This window comes from Numida meleagris, chromosome 7 (genome assembly GCF_002078875.1).
Source record: "Numida meleagris isolate 19003 breed g44 Domestic line chromosome 7, NumMel1.0, whole genome shotgun sequence".
NCBI classification, from domain to species: Eukaryota; Metazoa; Chordata; class Aves; order Galliformes; family Numididae; genus Numida; species Numida meleagris.
In genome coordinates, this window is record NC_034415.1 from 25,908,753 (window position 1) to 25,934,972 (window position 26,220).

Here is a 26,220-nt window from a genome sequence, read left to right on the forward strand (position 1 = left end):
GTGCTTTGCAAGCCACAGATTCACCCCAACATTGCTTCAGCCCAGCTAGGAGAGAGACAGAATGCAAAGGATAGAGTTCAGCGTTAGCCTGCAGCTTCTGGATGGGTTAATTCAGAAATAGCTTGAACTGTACTGCTGGCAAACATATTTATGCACTACAAATGCGGGGCTGTTTGGCTTCCAGGAGCTGTGCAGGCAGAGGCAGTGGGAGTTTTCTTCTTTCATAGGTCCGAAATGCACAGTCAGCACGTGTGTCCAAATAGTGCATCCAAGCACAGGGATGTGGGCAGGGTTGTACAAAAAACGAAGCAACTGGTTTGTAACTGTGGCATGTACATTTTTTGTGTGATTATAATGCCAATTCGTATTAGAATAGATGAAGTTCAAACAAAATAACTGTTCTGTCTATTCCCTTTCATTTCACTGCTCCTTACCATCAGACATCTTTTGTGCATCCGCGTGGAAAGAAGAGACTCCAGCACAGGAGATGAACTCGTGCCTTCGCCACACATTAGGGCTCCTGGAAGCTGCAGGTTCCCACGGTGCACGAATCCCACAGCTCACGCAGAGTCATACTGGTGAGACCTGCAGGCCGTGTGCCTAAATACTTGAAGTACCATTTGCTGTGCAGTTTTTAGCGTCACCCTTTTATTGGTTCAGAGGAAGGGGAGAAAAAGAATCTCCCATCCATCCTCTTCCAATGAGCCAAATAAATCCCAGATCCAACTTCTGTAGTGTTTTTACTGGAACGTTTTAGGATCCATTTCTGTGTAGCTGTTATGGTCACCTTTCTTCGGGTCCTACTTTGGCACGGGCTCTCCACTTCATGCTTTACTTTGGCTTTCTGAGCCCTTCCTGCATGAATTTCTCTTCATCTTTTATTTACAAAATGGCAACAACCTCCTGTAATTCTGAATTTTCAGTCCGCCTCTCAGACACGGGTTTAGTGGTTCATAGAATCACCAAGGTTGGAAAAGATCTCCAAGACCACCCAGTCCAATCGTTCACCTACCACCAATATTTCCCACTAAACCATGTATCTTAGTACAACATCTAAAAGTTTCCTGAACACCTCCAGGGACTGTGACTCAACCACCTCTCTGGGCAGCCCATTCCATCACCTGACTAGAGAAGAAATTTTTCCTAATATCCAACCTGAACCTCCTCTAGTGCAATTTGAGGCCATCCCCTCTCATCCTATTACTAGTTACGTGGAAGAAGAGGCCGATCCCCACTCTGCCACAACCTCCTTGCAGGGAGTTGTAGAGGGCTACATTCAGAGCTTTTCCTCTCTTCCATGCCTGAAAGATGAACTGTTTTCAGAATTCCCACATTGTTCCTATCGACCAAACACTGACTTTTGCAGCAGAACTGATACTGGGTGCACACAATGCACGTATCTTTGCTAGTTTTGAGAATTAGAATGAGGAGAACTGGGCAGTCCATCAGAGCTCTGGCTGCAAAGCACAAATAAAGCTACAAAAGCAGTCTGTTTCCAACAAAAAGCCTTGAAATTCTTGCTGAAGCTGCCTTAATTTAAAGACAAAATCAAAGTTAATTTGTAAGACTCATCTCTACACTTTTTTTTTTTAAATTTGAAATATTTATCCTCATCTCACTAAGCTGTGAAGTAGGCACTGTAGACGTGGTAATATATATTCTCGTTGCTGAAAGCACATTCATGTATTTTGTATCATGTTATATTCATGTGTTTCGTACCTCAGTGCATTTGTGGTTTGTTTTTTTTGGAGCTCAAAGGAAAACTGAATCCCAGGATGACTGTAGTGCCACATCCCAGCAGCCAGGGGCAGACAATCCTCACCTCCACGGCGCAGGAACCAGACTGGCCCGTTGCAATGTTTTGGTTGTTCGTACTACAAAGAATATTAATGATTTTTCTTCTGTTAAGATCCTGAACTTTAAAAGCTCTGAGCAGCAACATCTCTCCAAACATATCACTAACAGGAAGCTCAGAAAAATATGGAGGTCTATGACACCTCCATCCTTCTTGACACTTTTTTAGCTATAGCCATGGTAGGAGGGCACAGAGCCTGGGTTCAGTTTTGTCCTTTGTGCAAGTAACTGTGCATTAGATAATCACAAAGAAGCCTTTTACCTTCTATTGATGGTGTGGAAAGTGGTTCTCAGTGTACTACACTGCATGTGATAGCTGTCTCTGTGGTTGACATTTGCACTTTAATAAACTCAGAGATAAAAAGAGACAAAGGTATTCAATTCTTTAAACTAGTGGGACTGGACAAAAGGACAAGAAAGAGAGTTGAAATACATAAAAGTGTAACAAAAGCAGCTTCCTCGACACAGAATACACATCCTGAGCCAAGCCCAAAGGTTTTCTTCAATTTTAGCATGCATCCAGTGGAGCTGATGGACCTGATTGAGATAGCACTGAGAGAAATGTTTTAAAGATGTTTTGCAAAAATAATCCTTCACTGCAGGAAAAAGAACTTGGAGGATAATTTAGGGGCCAGTTCATGTATGTCTGTGATGCAGAGGGATACAAATCCCATTAAAGAACAAAGCTGCAGCGAGTGCTCCAGCATCATCCCTATCTGCATTCTCCTCTAATCTCAATTTCTGTGATACAACCGGCTTGATGAAATTCCAGTTCTCCTTTGGACTGAGCAAATTGGAAATGTTAGCACAGTGATTTTCATTTGGAGAAGAGAGGTAGAGGAACAGGGTTTACAATGCACATGCGAGTTTTGATTTGTTCAGGATATAGCAGCAAGGCTATTAAAAAAAAAAAAAAAAAAAAAGGAAGACTTTAATTTCCTAAACAGCATCTTGACCTAAGTATATCCAATCTGTGGTTTAATCAAGGAAATCTAATCTAAGTTGCTGAATGCAAAGCGTTTGGTATTGTCTTAAGCCAACCTATATCAAGCGCTTTCCCTCTGTACGTGTGCTGGAATCCATCCATGAAGAAAAATGGCATGAGCGCATTGCAAGGCTTCCTTGCATCAAGCAAACTGCTTGCTGCAGTCAACAAATGCTTGTGCTTCACCACAGTGGAAGGGACTCGTAGCACATGCAGCATCATTAACAGCGGAAGCATAGGACGGGGATGAGGGCGAAGAGGCAAGCAGGAGTTTTCCCAATGGGATCAACCCTAAACATGACCATGGAGAAGAGCCCCCCAGTGAGCTCACATCTCCTTGGTTGCCATCAGGACAGGGCCCTGGGAGGCCGGGGAAGAAGGACACACATCCCCAGCAGCTCTGAGGCCAAGCACGCCCCTCAGCCCCCTGGCTCTCCATCTCCCCTGGAGAAATCTAAATATTTGGGCTGGCAAGCGTGCAAAGCTGCGCATGTTTGAAGGGGGTTGTTTTATTTCTTTTTTTTTTTTCCCCCCCCTCTCTCAAGGATGGATGGAGGCCAATACACTTAATAGTAACCACATGGTAAAATAAATAAGAATGCCTGTATAGACTTGAAAGTAAATGTTAAATATTTGCTCTGTTTTTCTGGTGCCTTCGATGCCAGCTTTGAAATGGCCATGTGGCAAACAGCGTTTTTATTTTGCTGTGTTTTCTTAAGCCTGGAACATTTAATAATTTCTAATTAAGCCACCTACATTTTTTAGGGTTATTTATGAGCACACCGATACGGTGCTGGGGAGGGGCTGCATAGCACAGCAATGTTCACGTTTCTTTGTGCCAAAGCCGTGTAAAAACCTTACTGGAAAACCAACTCAGAGTTCACTTTTTTTTTTTTTTCTTCTTTTAAAAAGGTATTCACAGGATGCACCGAGGAGAAGCCATTGGCAGTTTATATTTCTCCTCCTACTTTTAGGAGCATTTTTCTTAAAATAAGCACTCAGCAATTCTGAACACAGGGACAACTGTTGGGTGAATACCTGCTGCTGCACAGTGGGGAAGCCAGAAGGCAGCCTTCACATGGCCTGGATGCCTATGTTAGCTTGCAAAAATAAAGCACATTTCTACTGAAGGCTTTATTTACTTTCTAATTTTTTTTTCCTTCTTTATTTTGGAAAGGAACTAGCCAGCTTTTCCACTGTCTTATATACTTCATCCAGCAAGAATGCAATAAATACTTGTTGTCCCAATACTTCTATTGAGACGAAAGGAAACTCAATGTTATGCGATTAGAAACCACGTAATTCCAGCACTTATAATGGGCAGGAGGAGATGGACATGGAGCAACTAAACTGCATGAGATTCCTCATGCAAATTTTGTAGCCATTCCAGAGGTGAACAGGGAGGTAGAAAGAGAGTAACCCTGGAAGTAACTAATGTTGAGAAAAATCAGTGAAGACATTCAAAATAGACCAAAAAAAGAAAGTGTCTCTTACGTGTTTACCAGAGTAAGTGTAAAAAATAAAGCTTTATTTACATTGGCATCAGCTCCCCACGTTGACAAACACGGGCTCTCCCAGGCTCAGAACAGCACTTTGGGGATGCTCCGGGGTGGTCAGTACTGCCTGTTAGAAAAGGAAATTTCATAGCAGCAGGCACCATGGCAATAAGAGGTTCGTTTGTAGCAATCACCCATGGGTATGCAAAGAAATGCTGTTGTAGCAGGGAGCTTAGGGGTGTGTTTTGGCAAGGCGATGCACACAGAGTGGATCGTGTTCACAGCAGGTATGAATTAATACGGCATATCTGAAGGCTGTCAAAGATCTCCAAATTATAAAGGTCATGACTGCAAACCCGTGTAACTGTAATGACAGACTAAACCAAGAAATACTTATTTAACATTTAATACTGGTTGTCTACAGTAGCATTCCCCTGGCTTCAGAAGTTTAAAGCACATTCCTCTATATCTCAAATATCCACATATAGAAGAAGAAAAAAATATCAGAATCATAGGATGGCTTAGGTTGGAAGAGCCCTTAAAAACATGCATCGCAATAACTAAAATGCAAGATTACCTGAAGTTCAAGTGCTCCACTAGGACATACCCATCTGAGAAAAAAGGGAAATAAATGCAAATTAGTAAATTCCTGAGCAAATATAGTGGCGATGGCTCAGCACAAAGCACATATTATTATTTGCTAAGTCAATTTGCTCCTTAAAACCGGATTGAACGCTGACCACTTGTGCCAGAGAGTTTCTACAGGCTTACATCTGCCCTCTGAATTGCGGCATATCACTGCGCTGCCCTCGGTGACATCGATCACATCCAGCTGTTCCCCAGCTGTGAGCGGGAGGTCGGCTCTCCTCTTACTGGGGATGGAGCATGCAGCGGTTGCTGTGTTGATGACACTGATCTTCTTGTCGTACTGTAGACAGAGAACAAGGACAGATGTTAGTCCGCAGTGATGTGCAATGTCTCTAAGGGCAGTGGGGAAGGGTGGGGGGAACAGGTTGTGAGGCTTTGCTTGGGGCAAGAGAGGGGTCTGTGGTGATAGAACAATGGGAAAATGGCTTCAGTCTAAAAGAGGGGAGATTTAGATTGGATATAAGGAAGAGTTTTTTAGAATAAGGGTAGTGAGGCACTGAAATGTGCTGCCCAGAGAGGTGGTGGCCGCCCCATCACTGGAGACACCCAAGGTCAAGCTGGATGGGCTCTGAACACCTCATGGAACTGTGGGTGTCCCTGTTCATTGTAGGGGAGTTGGACTAGATGGCCTCTAAGGGTCCCTTCCAACTCAAACCATTCTATGGTTCTGTGAAAAGCCTGACAACATCCCTGATGGAGATCCTAGATGAGGAGATGATGCAACAGGTCAGTTGGACATCTCTGCCGATGTAGATAAAGACCAACAACTTTTCACTGTGCATCTCTTAAACATGACACAGATCTGCCTTCCTCCTCTGTCACAACTAGTGCTCAAAAAGAGACACGTACCAGAAACGTTTCTCTAAATATCTTCTCTTCTTTTTCCATCTTATTTTTTTCTGCATTGCTCTTCTTGACTTTAAAGATACTTCTGCATTGAGAGAGAGAGAAACACACACTTTTGAGCATTGTTTAAATAATCCCTGGAATTGGGAAACAGTGGGAAATGCAACCCAGAGCCTTACTCCAGGCTTGGCTGCAATGAACTCAAACTGCTATTTTTCATAAAAGGATGAAAACACAACTCAAATGTGTTGGTGAGCATAACTTGAGCCATTTGGTATCTCCTTTTGAAACATTCTCCCTGCAAATGGCGTGAGAACAAATAAACACTTTATCAAGGGTTTCAAATCAGTTGAGTTTTCATAGGCAACTGAGTTTATCCCCAACAATTCATCTCCTTCTGTTTTTATTTATACTCAGACACAAGGGGTCCCCAGGTAACCTTCATCATGAGGCATTTATGACAGCAGGGTTCAAAAGTTCTGTGTATTTCTGTTGCTTTTTCAGCTCACGGAGCAGGATATCACCGAAGCAGAATTTTATATGGCACTGCAGAATGAAAATAAGGTCTTACAACCAGGTGAAGGGGAGCAAAGGGCATGGAGATGGAGATGCCACTCTTTCTGGTCTATACATGGAGTTACAGCTGTGGTATTTGTTTTAAAACTAAGATGGGAGGGAAAAAAGCAACACTTGCAATATATAAGTCACATTTGGCTAACGTTCATGCTCTTAATTTTAAGAGGAAGAGGAAACAAGAGTTAAAATTGGGGATTTCTAAGCTGTTAAGAGATTTGCCATTGCCAGCCTTGGGCTGGAGGATCTGTGCTCTCTAAGGAGCAGATGAAATCGCATCAGCTTCCTGGTGCTCTGTACAATCATACACACAGCTCCGTGCGACACAACAAGCAGTGTTTCAGCAGCCCCACACAGGAACTCTGTGGTAAGAACCCAGAAAATATATCCCTGATTTCCATGTGTTTGAAGTCCCAGGGACCGGGTCACAAATAGCTCATTGCAGTGCACATTTTTCTGATCTAAAAGGGAAACGAAATTGCCTGCTTCCACGAGAGGCTTTGCAGCATCAGTAACAAAAAAAATCTTACTTTTGCTTGCTTTTAAGCACAAATGGTAAAACAAGAGGCAATGTGGTAATTCTGGCTGGGAAAAATAAAATTAAAAAGAAGACCCAAGAATTCAATACTTTAAATTAAGGGCGAGGGGACACACAGACATTATTACGGTGTTTGTGGGTCTTCTAAAACCAAAAGTCTTGCCAAAATGGCAACAGTTGATTCGTGAAGATGGAATATTTGATCAAGGGAAAATTGAGTGGTGAATGGAGCTGAGCACACTGGAATAGCAGCCCAACACACAGCAATTACATCTCATTGTCTCAGCTAAGTGGGAAGAACAGGTACAACTCCAGGATAAGACCCTTAAGGCATCCCCCACTTGCATACCGCTCAGATCCAAGAGTTTATTCTGCATTTGTAAAGTTTCCCAAATGGGCCTTGGAGCAGCAGCCAAACACCAAATGTTTGCTTAAGCAAAGACATCCTGCTCCTGCAAACGGCTTCAGAGAAATGCAGCACGATTCGCTCTGTACAATGTTAAACATGGGAGAAATATATAACACCAATAAAGACCTTTCGACATCGTCACTGCTTCTCCGTCGGTCCTTCGCTTCTTTTGCCATCAGGAATTTTGGCATCCACGTTTTGTACCTGTCATCCTTCTCTCTGAGAGGAGGGAGGGAAAAGCAACGCACTAATTCAGGTTTTGCAGCAGGACACGTCTCCTCCCCAAACTCACTCTGTACAAAGCCATGATTTCTCCCCTGTCTCCCCCCAGCTCCCACCCAGACACAAACATGTGCTCGCTTTGTAGAGGCACACGCTGCCGCCGCCATCATCTGGCAGCCAGGCACGAGACATGCTGTTTCCATTAACAGCAATTTTTCTGACAAGGAGCTTGCCAGGACCGCGCTGATTATCAGCACTGGGAGCTGGGCTTTTCCTTCCTTAGAAAAACTACCCCAACTTTGCCATGTGGCAGTGAGCAGCTCTCCCCTCTTCACATCTCTGGCAGTATGTAACGTCAAAGAAACATTTTTGGGGGGATGTTTCTTGCCAAATTAAACACACAAGCAGAGTGCATCTGGACTGTCTCCAGAGGAGTGGGTCCTGACCTGCTCCTGACCCTCACCACACTGTAGGGTCCCCAGTAGACTCATCTCCTTTGCCAACCCTGCAGGATCCCCAGGAGACTCTTGTTTATGAGGGTGGATAGTGATAGGACAAGGGGGAATGATTTTAAACTGAGACAGGGGAGATTTACGTTGGATATTAGGAGAAGGTTTTTCACTCAGAGGGTGGTGACGCACTGGAACAGGTTGCCCAAGGAGGTTGTGGATGCCCCGTCCCTGGAGGCATTCTAGGCCAGGCTGGACGTGGCTCTGGGCAGCCTGGTCTAGTGGTTGGCAACCCTGCACAGCAGAGGGGCTGAAACTAGATGATCATTATGGCTCTTTTCAACCCAGGCCATTCTATGATTCTATGATCCATCTCCTTGGCCAGTCCTGGGAGAACCTCTCCTCACCTGGGGTCTTTCTGCTCTGTCTCAACGTCATCGTACACCATGTCCTCCTGGGAGACATCCGCTGGCACCCAAAGGCAGCAGAGAATGTTATTCGGAAAGGTCATTCTGAGTCCAGCACTCAAAGTGATTTATTGCAAAAGAGAATTGATGGTGCTGCAAGTCACTCAACTCAAGGCGGTAAAAGCAATGCAAAAGGAAGATCCCACAGCTCCAAAGATCAGCCATAACTCCAGCACAAGGCAAGGTGCTTGGGTTTTCCAAGCCCCAGCTGCACTCCCCCAGACAGAGTTCCCATCCCAAGGATGTGGGACGCTCACTCCATCACCATCCCCAGGCTTGTGCATGGGACAGTTGGAATGCCCACCCCATTTACAGAAGGCATGACTTTATTCCTCCAATGGGCAGTTACTGCCTGGGAAGCAATGAAGCTTTGCAGAAAGCTGCTGGTGTGCAGTTGCTGTGGTTCAGCAGGGACTGCTTCCCATGTTGCCTCACAGGATACATTAAAATCTGAAGGATCTTCCAAAAAAGAACAAGAGAAAAAACCCCACAAAACAACAAAAGCACACAAAAACAATAAGAACCACTCTTAATTACAGTGCAATCCTGTATTAAGCCTTCAGATGAACACTGCCACATTACATTATTTTCAGAGGCAGAATGCATGAAGTCTTCTCCACCGTGCAACTCACTTGCCATTTCACACACACACACACACACACACATTCCCTAGAGCCAGATATATATGCTGCTTACCTAAATTTGGCACTGACATGGAAAACAACCTGAAGACAGAAAGAGGCTGTTAGAAACAAGCTTTCACATCAGCATCGCCCATAAAGCCATGAGGACTGACATGCTGGTGGCACATCATGCTTGCTGCTGAGGCAATGCAGAGCAGCTCTGGGTGCACAGGGTCGCTGACACCAACAGTATTCGGCAAAAGAGAGAGGTAAGGATCTTAAGTTGTGCCAGGGGATGCTGCTGTCAGACCAGCTGACATTAAAGACCATTCCTGACCATTAAAGACCATCCAGGCCATTTCCGACATTAAAGAAGTCACAGAGATGGACCATCAGCCATAGCAACTCCCCAGGAATTGACAGAAGCAGTCTGAGTATTGTTTCCCAGGTAAAGCTGTGCTCCTTATCTCCTGCTCTCAAATTACTGCAGATACAACGGCTCAGATTTAGAGAGGGAAAGGGCTGGGCAACCCAAGTCTGCTTACCTTAAGTTTTCCTTGAACCTGGTATTTTTCAGTTTCAATTTTTCTATCTTAAACAGCTTTCCAAATCTCTTTTGTTTTTCTGCTCTGTCCAAAATAGAAAAGATCTGTAATTAGAGAGGCACTGGGCACTGAAGTATGTGAGCTGCAACATTCACATCCCTCAAGAACCTGAAGCAGATGAGAGCCAGCAAAGCTCAGACCTCCTCCAGCAATACACTTCAAGCCTAAGAGCATCCTGAGGATGAACAATGGTTCCAATGGGATGGGTAAAGATGCAGGAAAAGGTGATCAATTGTAATGTCCGAGCTCAAATTATTTGCTTCTCTTTTTTTATGTTAACTGGAGCTGAAATACAGAAGAGGTGAAGTCCTTTCCTGTCCTTCTCTGACCCAGATGTATTTGGAGTTTAAAAATTCCCAATGAAAAGGACAAAAATTTCCTGGATGACCACAACTCACATTAAAGGAGGACATCCAGAAATTTGGTCTATGCCACCCTTCATCACGCATTTCTTTCATGTACACCCTTCATACAGACATTCCACTGTACGTACTTCTCTCTGGAACGTAGAAGAGGTTGCAAAGCTGCAGCGATTTTCTATGGAAATAGCAGCATAGAACCAAGTTCCTCAAGTGGAGACATTACCCACACACAAGCACTATTAAAAACATTTTTATATGTACGTAAAGATTTTGTTAAGAGTGGTTTGGGGGTTCAGATACTGAATTCTGAACCCTGCAAACTTGGTCCCAGCCCCAGGTCTCTTGCAAAAGCTCCTTCACAAGCTCCAGCAAGATGCACTGCTCCTCCATTTCCCCAAGAGTTAGCATCTGCAGAGAAGTGGTGCAGTCACCTTTTAATAACTGCCCCACCACCTCCAGGGTTTCAGGTTTCCTATACTTCTCCCCCCTCTCTGGCACATGCTAGACTTGAATCCAGATGCACACCAGTACAAGTCCCACATCCATAAGGGAAAAGCAGATGTACAGAAACACCTTATTATTCCTCCCACGCTGCTCCTTAGAACAGAGCCACCAGATGCACTCGCAGTAACTGTGTGCAGCATCCGCAGCCCATGTGCCATTCCCAGAGGCTGTCTCTATTTCTTACAAAGGGATGCAGGAAATCTGCAAGGGTAGGGAACCTCGCAGAGCTAATAAGCGAAAACACAACTAACTTCAAGTTTCACCTCTTAATCCACTAAGGAAACCCAGGCAACATATAAACCTGAGGCTGCTAAACTCATTGCTTTTATAACACACCTTCTGGAAGCAAATATCATGAGAAGCCCTGTAAAAAGGAGCAGGTTGCAAGTAACGTAGAGCATATCAGCTGCAGGCATTAGCTCACAGCCTGGGCTCCTTTCAGTTTTCCAGTTGCCTGTGATCCAAAATATTTGTTGTCCCTTTTATGAGGACAATGCCCCTGTTTGGCATGAGAGGAGGTGCCATTTTTCAGCTACAGCTGAATAACATTTCTGTGCAAGAAGAGAGTCAGACTGCCCTGTGTATTTTGTGCAAGCAGGGCTCTGTAAGAGGTACCCTTCCATTGGATGGGGAGTGTTAAAGGCTCTCATAGGAAGGCCTCCCTGCTTAGGGAGATAACTTCGGTAACTGTTTTCCCTAAATGTCAGGCAAAGGGAAAAGAGGGAGAAAAGGGAAAGAAATTCACCCCTACAACAACTTTGCCCAGTGGCATTAGGAAAATAAAGCTTCCAGCCAGTACCTGGCATGCAAGATCAAGTTTGAAATTCAGGCTAGTAAACTGCAACTTACTCCTCTTTTGCTGGATTATCACTCCCAGTCCCAACATCATCATATGTTTCTTCGTAGTTGCTTCCTGAAACTTAAAACCAAGGCACACCATTATCACAAACCACACTTGGTAGCAATGAGGTAAGTTTTGCTGGGTAAATTGCATCCAGGCCGTTACATATTACCCATACAGAGGCTTCGAAGTTGCTCAAATGAATTCCACACTAGATACAAACATTGCTCCCCACTGGTTTTAATGGGAATTCAGAGCTATCAGGCCAGAAGGAGACACTAGGGATGTTAAAAGTTAGATGGAGGTATTCATGTCATCTCCCAGGCACCATCCAAATTAAAAGCAGCCCTGTGTGCTGCACTTACTGTTGTCTGAAACAGATGGACTCAAGGCATCTGATGCATGGCTGCTGGAAGGCAAGAAAGAAGTATTACGTGGGTATTTATGGCAGCACAGTTTATAAAAGACATTTCATTTCAGCCTTCATGAAGAGTCTGTACTCACAGCCTGTCTTGAAGTCCCTCAACGTCATCGTACACATCCTCTGGTGTCAGCAGCAGCTGCCGATGGTTTGGGCTCGAGGTTGCTCTGTCTTCAGTTGGTTTGGGGGCACCATAGTACACTGCAAATGAGAAAGGACCTGTGCTTCAGGAGCTTTTCTGAGCAACTTCTCTCAGGTCAAGGGCAACTATTGAGGCTGGCAGTTGATGCCTCAGTAAATGAGAGCTTTCAGGTATACCTTCCATTCTAGGAAATACCTTAAAGTTTTAAAATTTAAAAAAAGTATATAAAATATCCATTGGTATTCTCAGTTGTAACAGCTTTGAGAGGATTCCTCCTCAGCTGAAAATATCCCAGGAGAGAATGCATGGATGTTTGTGGAAGTGATAGTAGGAGAGCTTAGCATGGTTAGTAGAGATGCTGAGACAGATAATGGGCCAGTCCATTGAGAATACACCTGTAGACATGTTGGGAAGGACAGGAGGAGGGACAGTCTCCCAGTTTTCCACCAGGGGATGGAAACAGTGCATGAGAGCTGCACCTCATGAGGTTAGGCAAAGGTTATTCTGGAGGACTTTGTTCAGGGGCAATAATAAATCCCTGATGAATTTAAAAGAGTTAGAATAATATAGAAATGCAGCCACAAACGTAAGAGCAGATACTGTTTCTAGATGAACACAAGTGCACGCAGTAGGTCTCACCAGAAACATGCAACACCACAGAATGCTCTAGTGAATCACAGAGACTTCTGCCAAACAAGCCACTGCAAGCAACTCTCCTTGAAGAGGAGAAGGATAGGGGAGCGGGAACAGCATTTCCCAGGGCCAGCATCTGGTGGAGCAATAGCAGGAGGCCCACCACGAGCACTTCTTAAAAAACAACCCATCAGAAACTGCTTCCAGCCATCCCAAGGTCAACCAACCAGCAATACTGCTTACAAAAACAGACACCAATCAAATTACAGTGAAGCAGTTTAAAATAAAGATGAAATAAATCCCCAGAACCACACCAATAACAACCACAGCCGCAGTCAGTTTGCACCTTCTCCATCACACCTCTGCTCTGTCCGCATCACCCAGCAGAGCTACTTTTCTTTCCTTCACAATAACACCTTGCAGGGGCAGGGTCAGGTCTTAGCAGAATATAGCCCATGCACTCAGACCTGAAGCTATAGAACAGCATTTACAATCATGGCTGGGTAGGACTGTGCAGCTCAGAATCTAGAGCTGGTGATGTGCATCTTGACAGGGAGAGACCAAGGTCACAACTGTAAAAGAAAGCTCACTGGAACCACAGAGAAGATGGAACCAGGAACCATACTCCATCCTAATGAGGGACAGGGGGAGACGCCAGGCTTTCCTCCTGCTCATGTGTGCTTCCACCAGAGCCCCAGCCAAACACTGTTCTGAGACTCAATAAATTATGAGAAGCAGAGGAGGTGGATTTCAGCTCCCTTGGATAAGGGCAATCTGTTAGAAAAACAAACACCTCCATTTGAGTTATGCAGATGGTTAACCAACTTAGGAAGCTATTTGCAAAACCAAAATAAATGATTCAGACCAGAATACAAATGCACATGCAACCTTTTGCCCCGGTTTAACTAAATTAGTTCAAGAGTTGCATTCAATTTTAACATCTTTTCCCATATGGAAGAGACATTTGGGCAACAGATGGGATTGAGCATTGAGGAAACACTCGACAGCCAAACAAGATACTCACAGGGTACTGCTCTGTCTTTTGCCAGCTTTTGGGGGGTACTGGTCACATCTTGCCTCATATGTGACACCTTCATCCCACCTCTGTCATCTTCCCTGGTTTGGCCGTTGAGAGTTACATACTCATTTCCACCTGGCTGAAATGAGACACCTGGTTCAGTTGATCCAGACTTTAGAAACAGTTTTCCTATATACATAAAATATATATAAGCAAATAAGATATCCTTCCGTGGACTTAGAAGGGTTTCACACCCCCTTCCAACAAGTATTTCCAATAGACATTTCCTGGCACCATTACATACCTTTTAGGCAGTGCTGGTTGAGTAATGGGCAAGCAAAGGAAAAGATTAAAAAAAACAAGTAATTAAAGAATCAAATATTTCAAGTGCTTCATCAACAAAAGAGAGTAAAAGGAGAATATGCAAGGACCTGACATGTTCTCAAGGATATACCTTCTTTACTTCTTGTTTCTCTCTTTCAAGACTTGTTTTTCCTTCTTTTTCATCTTCTATTATAGCTCTTCCAGGACTGCAAATTTCAGAAATGAGAGAGATCTCAGAACAGAGATGCTTAACTGAAGTCACTGACACACAGACTGCTTATTGACCATGCCACAATAGGCAGCTCATTCTCCCTTTGAATGACATAGGTGCCCATAAACACCACTGGTACCATCAAGGGCAAATCCAAATTTTAGATTTGGATTTGGCCACTGTTTACTTGGGATAATAGCAATCATTCCTGCAAGAGAGACAAGCTGAGATGACCTTTTTCTGCTAGCACCAATGGACAAGCTGGATCCACTTGCCAGCAGTGATGCCTGGCTCAGGAGACTTGCCTTCTGCCATGCTATGTTGCGATTTAGGGAAGAAGATGCATCAACAGAAGCAGAACGTGATATCTTTTTTCCCCCCAACACAATAACATTTCCCACTGAAATGAGAATGCTCCCTTTTATCCTGTGCTTCTTCAAGCCCCACCAAAGATACAGCCTTCAACCAGTGTCAGTAATTAACACCACAAGGAGTCTGAAATGGGCCACTGGCAGGGTGACATTTGCTGTGGATCTTACCTCACACACAGCTTCAGAGCGGGAACACTGGGTTTCCCAGTCTGAGAGCTCCACACCTCTCCCTTCTTAAAGTTCATGTTTCAGTATGAAAAGACTATATATATATATATAATTTTTTTATTTTATTTTTTATTTTTTTTGCCAGAGGAAAGAGACTCAGCTCCCTCCAGATACATTTTAGAAAGAAAACAAGCTAAGAAATCTTGAGCGCCGACACCAAAGGGCACGATCATCTAACTTTTTCCTGGTCACAAAATTTATGAAACTTCATTCTGTTTCCCAGGTGTTACAATATCCTAACTTCAACCTGGATTAGCTGTGGGTTTAGAAGCAGTTTAGGAGAAAGGAAAGGAAATTACCTGGATTCACCGAAGAGAAAACTCTTCTGTTTCTAGAATAAAGAAGAGGAAAGTCTTCAGCCCCTGTGCTCTTTGCAGTAAGTCAAGCTTCTACACGAGACCTAAATTGCCATTTATTATTTAAAGAAATATTTTTTGAGAAAGCTCATAAAGCTTTTACATTTGGAATAGCCATCAGGCAAGGATGTTTCCTCTTCTCTGTGGGACAGGGAATACACATATTGACAAACTACATGGAAATACTGTAATGGTGCAAGGGATGGGGCCAATGAGGCTACTGGTTGGCATGAAAGCAATCACAGCTTGGAGAGCTTACAGAAGAGGGGGAAGAGTTTTTTATTACTTAGAAATAAAGATTTTCCAACCTTCCATAAAACAAGGCTACAGATGAGCCAGGGAACTTCTCTGTAAATCATGCATAGATAAGTGAATTTGGAAGCCTGCACTGCCTCCTAGACAATTTGATTGCTTTGCAAGTGAGCATTGAAAGCGGAGTTTGACAGCTTCCAAAGAGCAGTTTCCCCCTTTCAGCAGAGCCAGAACCATCACCCAATCATCTCCCCACACGAGGTGATGCTCTCTCAGCCCAGTTACCCACAGTGAGCTGTGCAGCCACACGGGGCTTCCCTGGGGACAATTCCTGCCCTGTGCAATGCATCATCCTGCAGGACACCTCCACTGCCACTGGTTTTGTAGCCAGGGTAAACTGAGAAGAGTCAAGGTGCAGTCTGTAGCAAACCACCCATGCAGCAGATGACCAGAATCCATATGGCTGTCCCCACAGACGTTGTCCTTACTTATGAGCCAGAGCTCAAAGCATGCTTCCATGATCAGGAAGCTCAACATTACTTTTATGCCTTCACAGAGGGATTACCAGCACAAGCTTGCCTTTGGCAGGAGCTTCCAGAGCCAATTCAGTGGATTTTGCCTTCAAAATTTACAATCTTGATAGCAGCGCTTGACAATTACTTGGTCTGCCACCAAGGTCCAGATGACTTCACCACTTCCTTACATGTTTGCAGAGGAAGTCAAGGGGACTGACTCTCTCCCAGCTGTGTTTGGAAACCTCATTAATCTTCATGTCTCCTCTGCAATTTCTTATATATCCTTTGAGAGTCTTCACAGACAACACACATACAGAAACACTCAGCACAGAGGGAATACAAATAGCCAAAGTTTTAAAAAAGGAAAACATGGTACGTATGGTGTAGTCAAGCCTGGAATGCCAGAACAGGCTGTGAAGAGACTTACCTTGTGTTCTTGAGGTTCTACCTTAGGTACTAAAAAAGATAATTGTGAACACGTATTAGTTTTTAATTGACTGTACATCGCTGTACTTAAGTTGCAAACCCCAGATTTACTCCCCATGCTCAGCATCCAACACACATTCACCAGGTCCCACCAGCCAGGGTCCCTGAGTTTGCTATTTAGCATTGGCTTATGTTCAGAGGATGGCAAGCAACAAGTTTGGCTGGCCATAGTTTTCACAGTTCTTGGGGCAAACTCAAAAGGGCTGTGGTGAGTCTCCCCAAGGATGCTGCTTTGCTCACATTCCAATGGGAGATTAAAACAATGAGCAAGGCAAAAACTAACTTTCCCCCAAAGTGGCAATTTAAAAAAAAATAAATGAAAATAGAACAGTGACAACTCTGATAGAGATAATTATACTGGGAGGAAGCGGTGGTGGAGATGGAAGAGATCCTTACACTAAAAATCCCCATTCCCAAGAAAACATTGAAGTCTGCTTCCCTACCCTCTCTATTTTCTCTTCCTCATAGGCAATATCTTATTACTTCTCCTCACAGCAGTTTTACCATAAGCATCGTCCCATCAACAAAATCCCGATTTATTTTTGATCAGTACCCCCATAGTCTGTCCCTCTGCTTGCGAGCCAAGAGATGATACAGGCAGTCATCTTTGCTCACCCCAACCAACGTTGAACTGGTTTTCCAAGCCGAAGCAGCTATATTATTCCCTTTTTTAAGGCTGTGGCCCAGACAGCATGTAATTCCTTTAAAAGTCTTGTATTGCAGCGTACCTTCAATGACACACAAGGTCGTGGTGTCCCCAGACTGATTCAGGTACGTCAGGGTTTTTTTGTAATTATGCTGCTCTTCAAGTTGAGTGCTGAGAGGACATGATAAAAGAGAAAAGAGGTTGTTGTTTTTTTTTCCTGGCCCTTTCAGAAGTCTAAAAAATTTATTCATCTTAAGGGTAAGAACTTCAAGCGCTTTGATACTGAGCCCACAAGAAAGCAAAGTGAAATGAGGAATTCCTCAGAGGGAAAGGAGACCAGCATCAATGTGGGGCTCAGCTGAGCCTCCTTGTGACCCCGCACTGCTTTTCCTTTAGGAGTATAGGGCATAGTTCTAGGGCTCAAAACACATCAGGGGATTTTGCACTGGGATTATGGTCTCCTGCCAACAGCAATCCCTCAGATTGAAAGGGAACAAAAAGCCCAAGGAGATCTGAGTGCCACATCTTTCCAACATCTTGCAACTACTTAAAAATAAATAGCAACCCAAGTGCATTGTTCGGCAGGATGTTTCTCGCTTAGGCAGGAAAAAACAGAGATATCAGAGGGTAATACAAAGATCCTTGTCCTAAGCCAATGAAGCGACAGACTGTATGCCAGCATGGTGTACACCACACAGACTCAGTGCTGTCTCCCCAGCCCACATCCCTCCAATTTCCCTTTTCCCCCTTGCCTCTTGTGGAAATTCAAATTAGCACCATTGTAGAATGAGTGCGGAGAGAAATATCTCAACCCTGGGGCAGAATAGTTCCCCAGGAGCTTGGCCGAACACCAGACCCATGTTTATATGTACCCTGGCTCCCCACTGGACCTGCAGTACAGCTGGGCTGGTGGGTCTCTGCCCGGCGTTGCTGATGGCAGTGTTTATCCCCAAACATGGGAGCAGAACCTGGGACCAGCTGGCTCAGGTGGCAGCACTGCGGTCTCAGTGGGATTTTATTACAGGTGAGGCTCCCACTTGTGGACTCCAGGGAGGAGGATTTTTCCCATTATTTTGCTGTCATGCAATTAATCCACGTACCTGGTACTACACGGTTAATATGTAACAAGTGACCTATTGTAAAGACTGTATCACAAGTACCCAACCAAGATAGCTAATCTTGATGTAATGTATTACTGGGACAGCTTCCTTGTGGTGCATGACAGCTATAGGGCTGGTTATTTTTTGACCAGTTCTCCCTTGACAAGTGAAGGTTGAAAGTTAATCACTACACAGGTCAGTGCTGGCGGGGACACCTCCTGACTGAAGAGCACAACTTCATGTGCCATTAGCCAAAAGAGCTCACTGCTTGGGAACCAAAGGTGTTTTAAGAATCTGGCACTTACTGCTCTGGTTCAGCCATTCCATTTCCCATTTTCACAGTATAACCATGCATCCAAGACAACATGGGCATACGAATACTTCCCTACAATCCAGAGCTTCTTTTGGGACAGAACCAGGACCACACTAAGACAGGTCAGAGCTGTACCACAAGAAGTCACGTTCCCCTTGCACACCAAAGCAATTATATCTAAGGTATTTGAGCCATTTCAGACATCAACAACATTAGAAGCTGTACTGATCAGCTCTTGTCCCTCGGAGGGCAGCTTTGGGCACTGCTCAACAGAGATCGCACTGAAATTGGTGGGACAGGGCTACCTGCATGAACATATAGCAAGGCTGCTGATGAAACCCCAGCACCTGCTTCCCGTGACACCAGGGCTTTGCTTCAGAGACAGATCTGAAAAGCATCATCTCTTTGCTTTTGCCCAGCTGGGCAGGAGGGAGCGGCCATTCCCTCCCATCAGCACGGCCCCATGACTGCAGCAGCACCAAGGGATTGGGATGCACACCACATGCTCACCTTTCGGGGATCAAGTAATCCTCTTCCTCAGCAGCTGCACACAAACACACAGAGGATTAGAGCCTGGAGGCTACACCGCTCTCCTGCGGAAACGGGGAGGCCTTTCCTCGAGGCAGCACACAGAGACGGGCGTGAAATGGGATTGCCAGTGGATGTGGCTGTGCTAATGGCATTATTTCACGTTTCCAGGCAACAGCTTCAGGTCTTCCAGAGATCAATAACTGAGCGCTATCAATAAGGCATGCAGATGATGGCACTGAAATAACTACTTTCCTCTGTGCCGTCTACACATTTAGAAAAGGTAGGTACATTAGAAAAGAGTTGCAGTGAGAACCTCTCTCTTTCCCTTTAATTCTTACTAAGCCCAGCACAGAATGGTGAGCACAGGCACAGGAAAGCCAACGAGGTTTCAGCTGAGCCCTTCATAGAAACACAGCTCCCTTTGAATTCAGCAAATTTGTGCCTAAAGATCTGGCTATGATTAAACCCCAATAAAGAAATAGCATTTAGCTGCTTAATAACCAGGCCAAAAACATTCCATTACCCTACATCAATAGGGTTTTATTATGAGAAACTGAACTTTCGCATCACTTGTTGTTGGAACACTTAATGACGTTTCCCTCTGTTGTATTTAAAACATAAGTAAGGGATTAGCAGACCGGTTTCTACTGATTTTATTTTGCCTTCCCACAGCCATGTGCTCCAGAGCAAAGGCATTTTGCACTGAGGTGGGGCGATAAGATCGGTGTTCACAGCACGTTGGAGTGAGCTGGCCAGCACAGAACACTAGATCCCTTCCTCAGATTAGGGGCAAAAAACCAGTTCCATTGCAACTGATGGGCTCTCTTTAATGTTTGAGGAACATACGAGAAGTGAGTAACAGCCTCACATTTCCACATGCCTCATAGATATCAATAAACCACGTATTTTAATTTATTTTCTGCAGAATGGGGAGAAAGAATAGGAAGAGACCTTATGGCTCCCTACAGCTCCCTGAAAGGAGGTTGTAGCAAGGTGGGGATCAGCCTCTGCTCTCATGCAACAGCAATAGGATGAGAGGAAATAGCCTCACTTGCATCAGAGGAGGTTCAGGTTACACAATAGGAAAAATTTCTTCTCCAAAAGAGTAGTGATGCCCTGGCACAGGCTGCCCAGGGAGTCGTGGGATCACTGACCCCAGAGGCGTTCAAGAACTGTGAAGCTGTGGCACTGAGGGACGTGGATAGTAGGCATGGTGGGGTGGGTTGGGTTTGGACTTGGGGATCTTAGAGGTCTTTTCCAATCTTTATGATTCTATGGTATTTCTTACTTGTTTGGTTTTGTCTGTAGACTGAAGGTACTGTGGTTCGGAAAGCGCTGAGATCAACCTTTGGGGGTCTCGAGGGCTTCTGAGGGGCAGGACCCAGGGATGCAGTTGAAGGAAGAGGTCTTATCTTGGGTGGTTTGCTGCTTGGGCTGTCCAACTGTGTCTCTGCTCTTGGCTGGCAGAGGGGAGGCTTTGGCTCTGCTCCAGAGAAAAAGCACAGGCAGCAATTACCCCTCCTCGCAGCATGTGCAGCGCTGCTAGCTGTTGTGTAAACATCTCTCACCATTGCTGCTTCATCCTGAGGTCAGCACTCATATTGCATATTGATGTAGCACTGAGGGACGTAGACAGTGGGCATGGTGGGGATAGGTTAGGCTTGGTGATCTTAGAGGTCTTTCTTTTCCAACTTCAACAACTCTGTGATTGTACAGATACTCCCTTTTCTCACCCTTTATTGTACTCTCAGAATTTGGACAATTTCTTAAAGCAAGGGTTTGAAAAATGCAGCTGAGCCCAGGAAACCTCCCTTACCTCTGGGATCTCAAAGAAGAACAGGAACATCCCCATGGGCTGGTTTCGTGTCATGCTTCGAGGGACCCAACTTGTCCTAGCCTTCTGTTCCACCTGCTAAGTTTCTGACCATCTATACATGCTCATATGGATATGTATATATATATATGTATAATGTAAAAATTACAGCTAACTTTACCTTTCTGGTGTTGAGGTTGCAATGCGGTTGCCACAGAGCTCCCAGCAGCTCTCCCATTTCCCTGGGCAGAAGCCAGCCCCTGAGTAGGTTGGGTTGGTGCAGGATGGCTCCCAACTGGAGGCTCCTTGCTGCCATTTGATGCGGCAGGAGCACGAAGCACCCTTTGTTCTGGGCTGGGCTGCACATAGAGGTTCATCACCCGCCGGGCTGGTGGTTCAGTGTTTGCTTTCTCTCCACCAGATAAAGTGTTTTTCCACATCTGCAGGGCATGATGGAAAGAGTTCAGGAGTGGAGCATCCTCAGGGTCTGCTTGGGTTGGTGCTTGCTGCTCGGTGCAGTAGGACACTGGATGCTTTGGAGAACTGTTTTTGGGAGAGCTCAGCCCTTTCACCGAGACATTTCCTTTGCGCTCTTCATTGCACTCCATCGGCTCTGTGCGACCCATCTTGGCTCTCTGGACAACAGCAGAGGGCTGAGATGTGAGACAGGGAGGTTCACTGCGGGGTCTGGGTGCCTGCACATCTGTCTTACTGGTGGGCACAGGGCTGGGTGCGCTGCTGCCTCCGGAGCCCAACCTGGGGGAAGGCTTCTGGCGGGGCTGTACAGGCTTGGTGGCAAGGCTGGAGTCATGCTGAAATTTGGCTCGCAGGGCTCTGAAATCAGTCACACCTTCCTGGGTAGGGAAAGACAGGAGAGCACAAAGCAGATGCTTATAGAGTGGCAACAGGCAATCTGTGTGATTGTTTCAGAGAAAAAGAGGGTATACATTCTGCTCACAGTGATGAGCCAACTGGGTAAGCCACTCAACTCCTCCCCAGACAGTCAGCAATACCAAAGCCATATATGATTTTGAACAAAGAACTAATCAATGACACTACACCTTGAAATGTTCCCTAAGGAACGTTTTGTCCCACCTTGCTTCCCAGACATAGAATCATTAAGGTTGGAAAAGACCCCCAAAATCCCCAAGCCCAACTCACCCAACCATACACACTGACCGCATCTCTCAGTGCCACATCCCCACAGTTATTGAACAGCTCCAGGGACAGTGACCCCACCACCTCCCTGGGCAGCCTGAGCTCTTTTAGAGAATAAATGTTTCCTAATATCCAACCCAAACCCCCCCCTGATGCCACTTGAGGCCATCACCTCTCATCCTATCACTGTTACCTAGGAGCAGAGGCAGATCCCCACTTTGCCACAACCTCTTTCAGCTGTCCCACCCTACAGGAAGGAGTCCGTGGGTTTTGCCTGCAACACCGTAGCTTAAACTCAGCCACAAACTGAACTGAGGAGAAAATATGAAGAACAATTTATGAGCTACTTAAGACCTTGAACTCCTCTATAACTTTTTATATGCCATGATTGCATTAGGTGCACTACTCCGGCAGCTTAGTTCAGCACGGAGAACTGTAGGGCTTCGTGAGGACCTGTCCAATGAGGAAATTGGAAAAAATTATCTAGGACAGAACTTCATTATTCTGAAAAAAGCCCCAGCCTTAAGTGTTAAGGCAGAACAGATGAATAGCACACTGAGGTTTTATTGCATTTAATTGCACGATTTATTAAACACTGACAATTTCTCTTGAATAACCCCTTTCACTAACTTTATTACTTTCACAGGGCAGTGCATGATGTAAAGAGCCAGCCCTCGGGGGGGAGCGGGCTGAATTGCTCCAATTATATCTCATATTAGCGGTCAGCAGCACGATGCTCAGACAGCCTAACGTAGCAGCAAGCCCACGGGGAATGGGAGCTTTCAGAGGCTCATGGAGGATGAAGCGGGTTTAAAACAAACCCCACGTGCACCAGATCTCTGCAGCAACGCCAGACAGGAAATAAAGCGGCGTGGTGCCCTAGTGCAATCGCACCGAGCTTCTGCACATGCTGCAGCCACAGTTGAAGAGTTCAGCGCTGTTTACCTCCCCCCTCACCGATTTGCTTTTGTTCCTGTAACACATAGTTCCTCACCGGTGCCCTTGGAGACAGAGAAAAAAGAAAAGAAAAAGTACCTGCGTGCCTCTGCCCAGCACTGTGAGCAAAGAGACTTGCAAAATGGGAATTTTGGCCAGGCACTCACTGTGACAAGGTTCCCTTTCCCCTGTCAGCTTGTTATTCCTCTTTCCTCAACATGGCAGCTAGTTTAAGGGAGGGCTATCACTGCTGGACGCGCTCTGCAGTGCTCCTACCCACTGTGGGTGCCCCATCCTGGGTGATGCCTAAGGCCTGGCTGCATGGGGCCCTGGGCAGCCTGAGCTGGTGTGGGGCAACCAGCCCAAGGCAGGGGGGTTGGAACTAGATGATCTTTGAGGTCCCTTCCAACCCAAGCCATTCCGTGACTCTGTGCTTCCCAATCTCTGCACATAGCTGAGGTGCAGCGAGTTCTCCAGGTCTCTGCAGGGTGTTTTCCAGCCCTGGGAGGGTCATACAGCTGGGACAAGAGAAGTGGGCAAAGCAGGGAGAACCTGCTAACAAATCAAGAGGGCTCACAGTATGCACTGCAGCTACATCTGGCCAAATAATTCACCAGGAATAATAACGCACTTGGCAAAGGAGCACGGAAGATGAGAGAGGGAGAGAACAAAAAGGAAACAAACTTTTCCTGGCCGGAAAGCTCGGAGCATTACGGAGTCAGGGGACAGCTAAACTTTCCATATTTTCTCCCTATAAATAAAACAATCTTCTAACATTAATATCACTCTAGGAAGCAGAATAAAGCCCAGCTTAGGGCTTCAATAAGGACATTTTTCTCAAGGAGCAGCAGCTGGAGGTCTGTGCTGTCACGAGGACTGACCTGAAGAGCTCTGAGTTTTCTGCTTGTCTAAATGGACTCAAGGAGAAGGACCCTACTAAGAGACGGGGCAGCTGAGAATAAGGCTGCTTGCTCTCCTGCTGCCTTCATCCCCCATCCACATTGCAGTGGGAACTCCCATGAGTCAATGTGTAACCAGCGCTGCCCTCTGCCCGTGCACCTGGAGCCGTGCCCACGCTGCAGGCACTCACTGTTCATTAACTCCCTGGCTTCCAGATAATTGAAAAAATTAAAACCCACCTCTATGTTTCAGTACACTAAGATGGAACAACTGCAGCTCATCTCAAAGCAAAGGGGAAAAATACCAAACAGCACCAGGAACCCCTCAGCACCCTACTTTTGGGAAGGAAAACACCCCTGTGCAGTCCCACAGAGAGCAGACACAGCACCAGGAGCACCCAGCTAATGGGGTTAACCTTCCACCTGCCGCTGACGGAGGCAGCAGCCACAACCCTACACATCAGTGGAGGGAAATAAAGCTGCAAGGACTCCATGTGGCTCACCCACTGCTGTGGAAGGGGCAGAAGGAGCAACCCTGTACTCACCACATCCATGGCCCCACTGCCCAGCACCGTCATCAGCCATCCACCACCCTCCTGCTGCCTGATGAGCCCAAGCACACAGCTGGGCCTTGGCTCTGCCCCCAGGGTGGGGAGAGCCTCACCTGGGCCGGGCTGGTGCTCAGCCCTTCCCACTCATCTTATCAGCACTCCAGCTGAGCGAGGCTTTGCTTTCTGCAAACAGTGGGTTGGACGGTTAGAAGTCCTCTGTCCAGCTTTCAGTTTCACCTTAATCTCCAGCGCTGGAAAGGAACTGCCAGCTGGATCACACGCAACACCTGAGCTCTAGGATTAAAGGGGTCTGTGCAGGAGAATAATAGGAGCAATGGTGGGGTTTGGGGCAGAGTAGGCTCATGCCAGGCTCTCCAGATGCTGCTGGGGCTTGAAACAGGGCCATGCTACATGACACCAAATTAGGGAACCTACAGCTTCTGTTTCTCAGTGCAAGGCAGTATTGGCAAATGTCAGCGCTGCAGCAGGCTTTGTACAGCTTCAGAAAGGGGAGAATCAGGTTTGGTTTGCTTTTAGAGGGAAAGAACAGGATCACTTATCATGATCTCCTTGTTCCAGAGGAAATCCTTTCCTGTCCCTACGAGGGCTGAGCAGGGCTATGTCACAAAAGTCAGAGCCCTCCTGGGCTATGGCACGGACTCAGCTGCTGTTGTCCCCTTCCTGCACTCAGGGAAGATGCAGCTGAGCAGGACAGAGAAGGGAATTTTCTTCATCTCTCCACAGCAGAGCTCAGAAACAACAGTCATGTGTGCTGAGGGCTGCATTAGTCCTTTGGAGAAGCTGCTCCTTTTCATGGCAAGCTGTTCCTGGTGTCCTATGGGCAGACCAGTTACATCAGGGCAGATAAGATTTTTCCCAGTCCTGGATTTTTCATTCCTGGAGAAGAGCCTGAAAGGATCTGTCTGAACACTGATCCTATGTTTTTGCAGAGCAGTTAAAGCAAGGCTGCTGAGCTTGGCGAGAACCCCAGGACTTCATCTTTCCATAACTGGTCAGATACAGAATCATAGAACAGTTTGAGGTGGAAGGGACCCTTCAAGGCCATCTGGTCCCATGCCCCTGCAACGAACAGGGACACCCACAACTCCATCAGGTGCTCAGAGCCCCATCCAGCCTGACTTTGGCTGTCTCCAGTGATGGGGTATCCACTACCTCTCTGGGCAGCCTGTGCCCGTGCCTCACTGCACTTGTTTTGCTGAGAGCTAGGGGAAAAAAAAAAAGAAATAATAATAATAAATACTGGGTCACTGGAGACATGATTCAAAGAGTGAGTCTTGCGTCCTTCATGTGAAAAGCCCTGCTGCTGCTGCAAGGTGGTCTTGGGGAAGAAAGAGGGACCCCGTGGAGCTGTGTGCTGGCAGGGAAGTCCCCCTGGCCCAGCCTGGTGTCACGGAGTGCTCAGAATGAATGGTGGCTTTGTGCACAGTGAGCTCGGGAGGATTTACGAGCTGCCCAGCGGGGGCCTAAATTAAAGCAAGCTTGGGGAATGGGGAGGTTGTGACTTCAGAGCCAGGGTCTTGGGGAAAAGGACAGGGCTTGCTTAGAGAAACCTGCCAGAGACATCTGGAGACAGCAAAACAGTCCTCCCAGGACACCGGGGAAATGCAATGAGTCCCTTGGATAGCCCTTCCCCTCCTGCCACCCATCGCTGCCTAAGTGGAGCATTTTCCCAGGACAAGAAACTTAATTTTTTTTTTTTAAATTAGAATTTTATGGTTTGGATTTTTGTTTTGCAGTGAATCAGTTAGCATCTTACATATACATACCAGCATTCAGCAAATAAACGCATTTCCCCTTTTTTCTTATCAGCTCACCGTATGTTATAGGTGCATTATACAGGCCTGGGCTAATCCTTGTTTTATTTTCTGGATTT

At 45.9% G+C, this 26,220-nt stretch overlaps 1 protein-coding gene across 5 annotated transcripts; it reads right to left on the reverse strand.

Moving 5' to 3' along the window:
- FYB2 (FYN binding protein 2) lies at positions 1,566–24,498 on the reverse strand. 5 transcript variants are annotated; one of them, XR_002441219.1, is made up of 21 exons: positions 24,321–24,497; positions 20,964–21,636; positions 20,258–20,452; positions 18,949–18,982; positions 17,108–17,196; positions 16,321–16,349; positions 15,070–15,101; positions 14,091–14,166; positions 13,643–13,775; positions 11,927–12,044; positions 11,788–11,831; positions 11,431–11,500; positions 9,656–9,739; positions 9,184–9,212; positions 8,428–8,488; positions 7,476–7,568; positions 5,833–5,914; positions 5,107–5,263; positions 4,913–4,946; positions 4,375–4,462; positions 1,566–1,874 (listed from the first exon to the last, which is right to left on the reverse strand). XR_002441219.1 is itself a non-coding variant. In XM_021404999.1 (20 exons), exons 1-20 carry the CDS (start codon positions 24,351–24,353, stop codon positions 4,453–4,455), a joined length of 2,073 nt encoding a protein of 690 aa, XP_021260674.1. In that variant the 5' UTR covers positions 24,354–24,498; the 3' UTR covers positions 4,337–4,452. The 5 variants fall into 5 exon arrangements, 2 of the variants coding, with proteins under 2 accessions (XP_021260674.1, XP_021260673.1); XR_002441218.1 differs by lacking the exon at positions 1,566–1,874 and adding an exon at positions 2,176–2,638; XR_002441220.1 differs by lacking the exon at positions 1,566–1,874 and adding an exon at positions 3,724–4,270.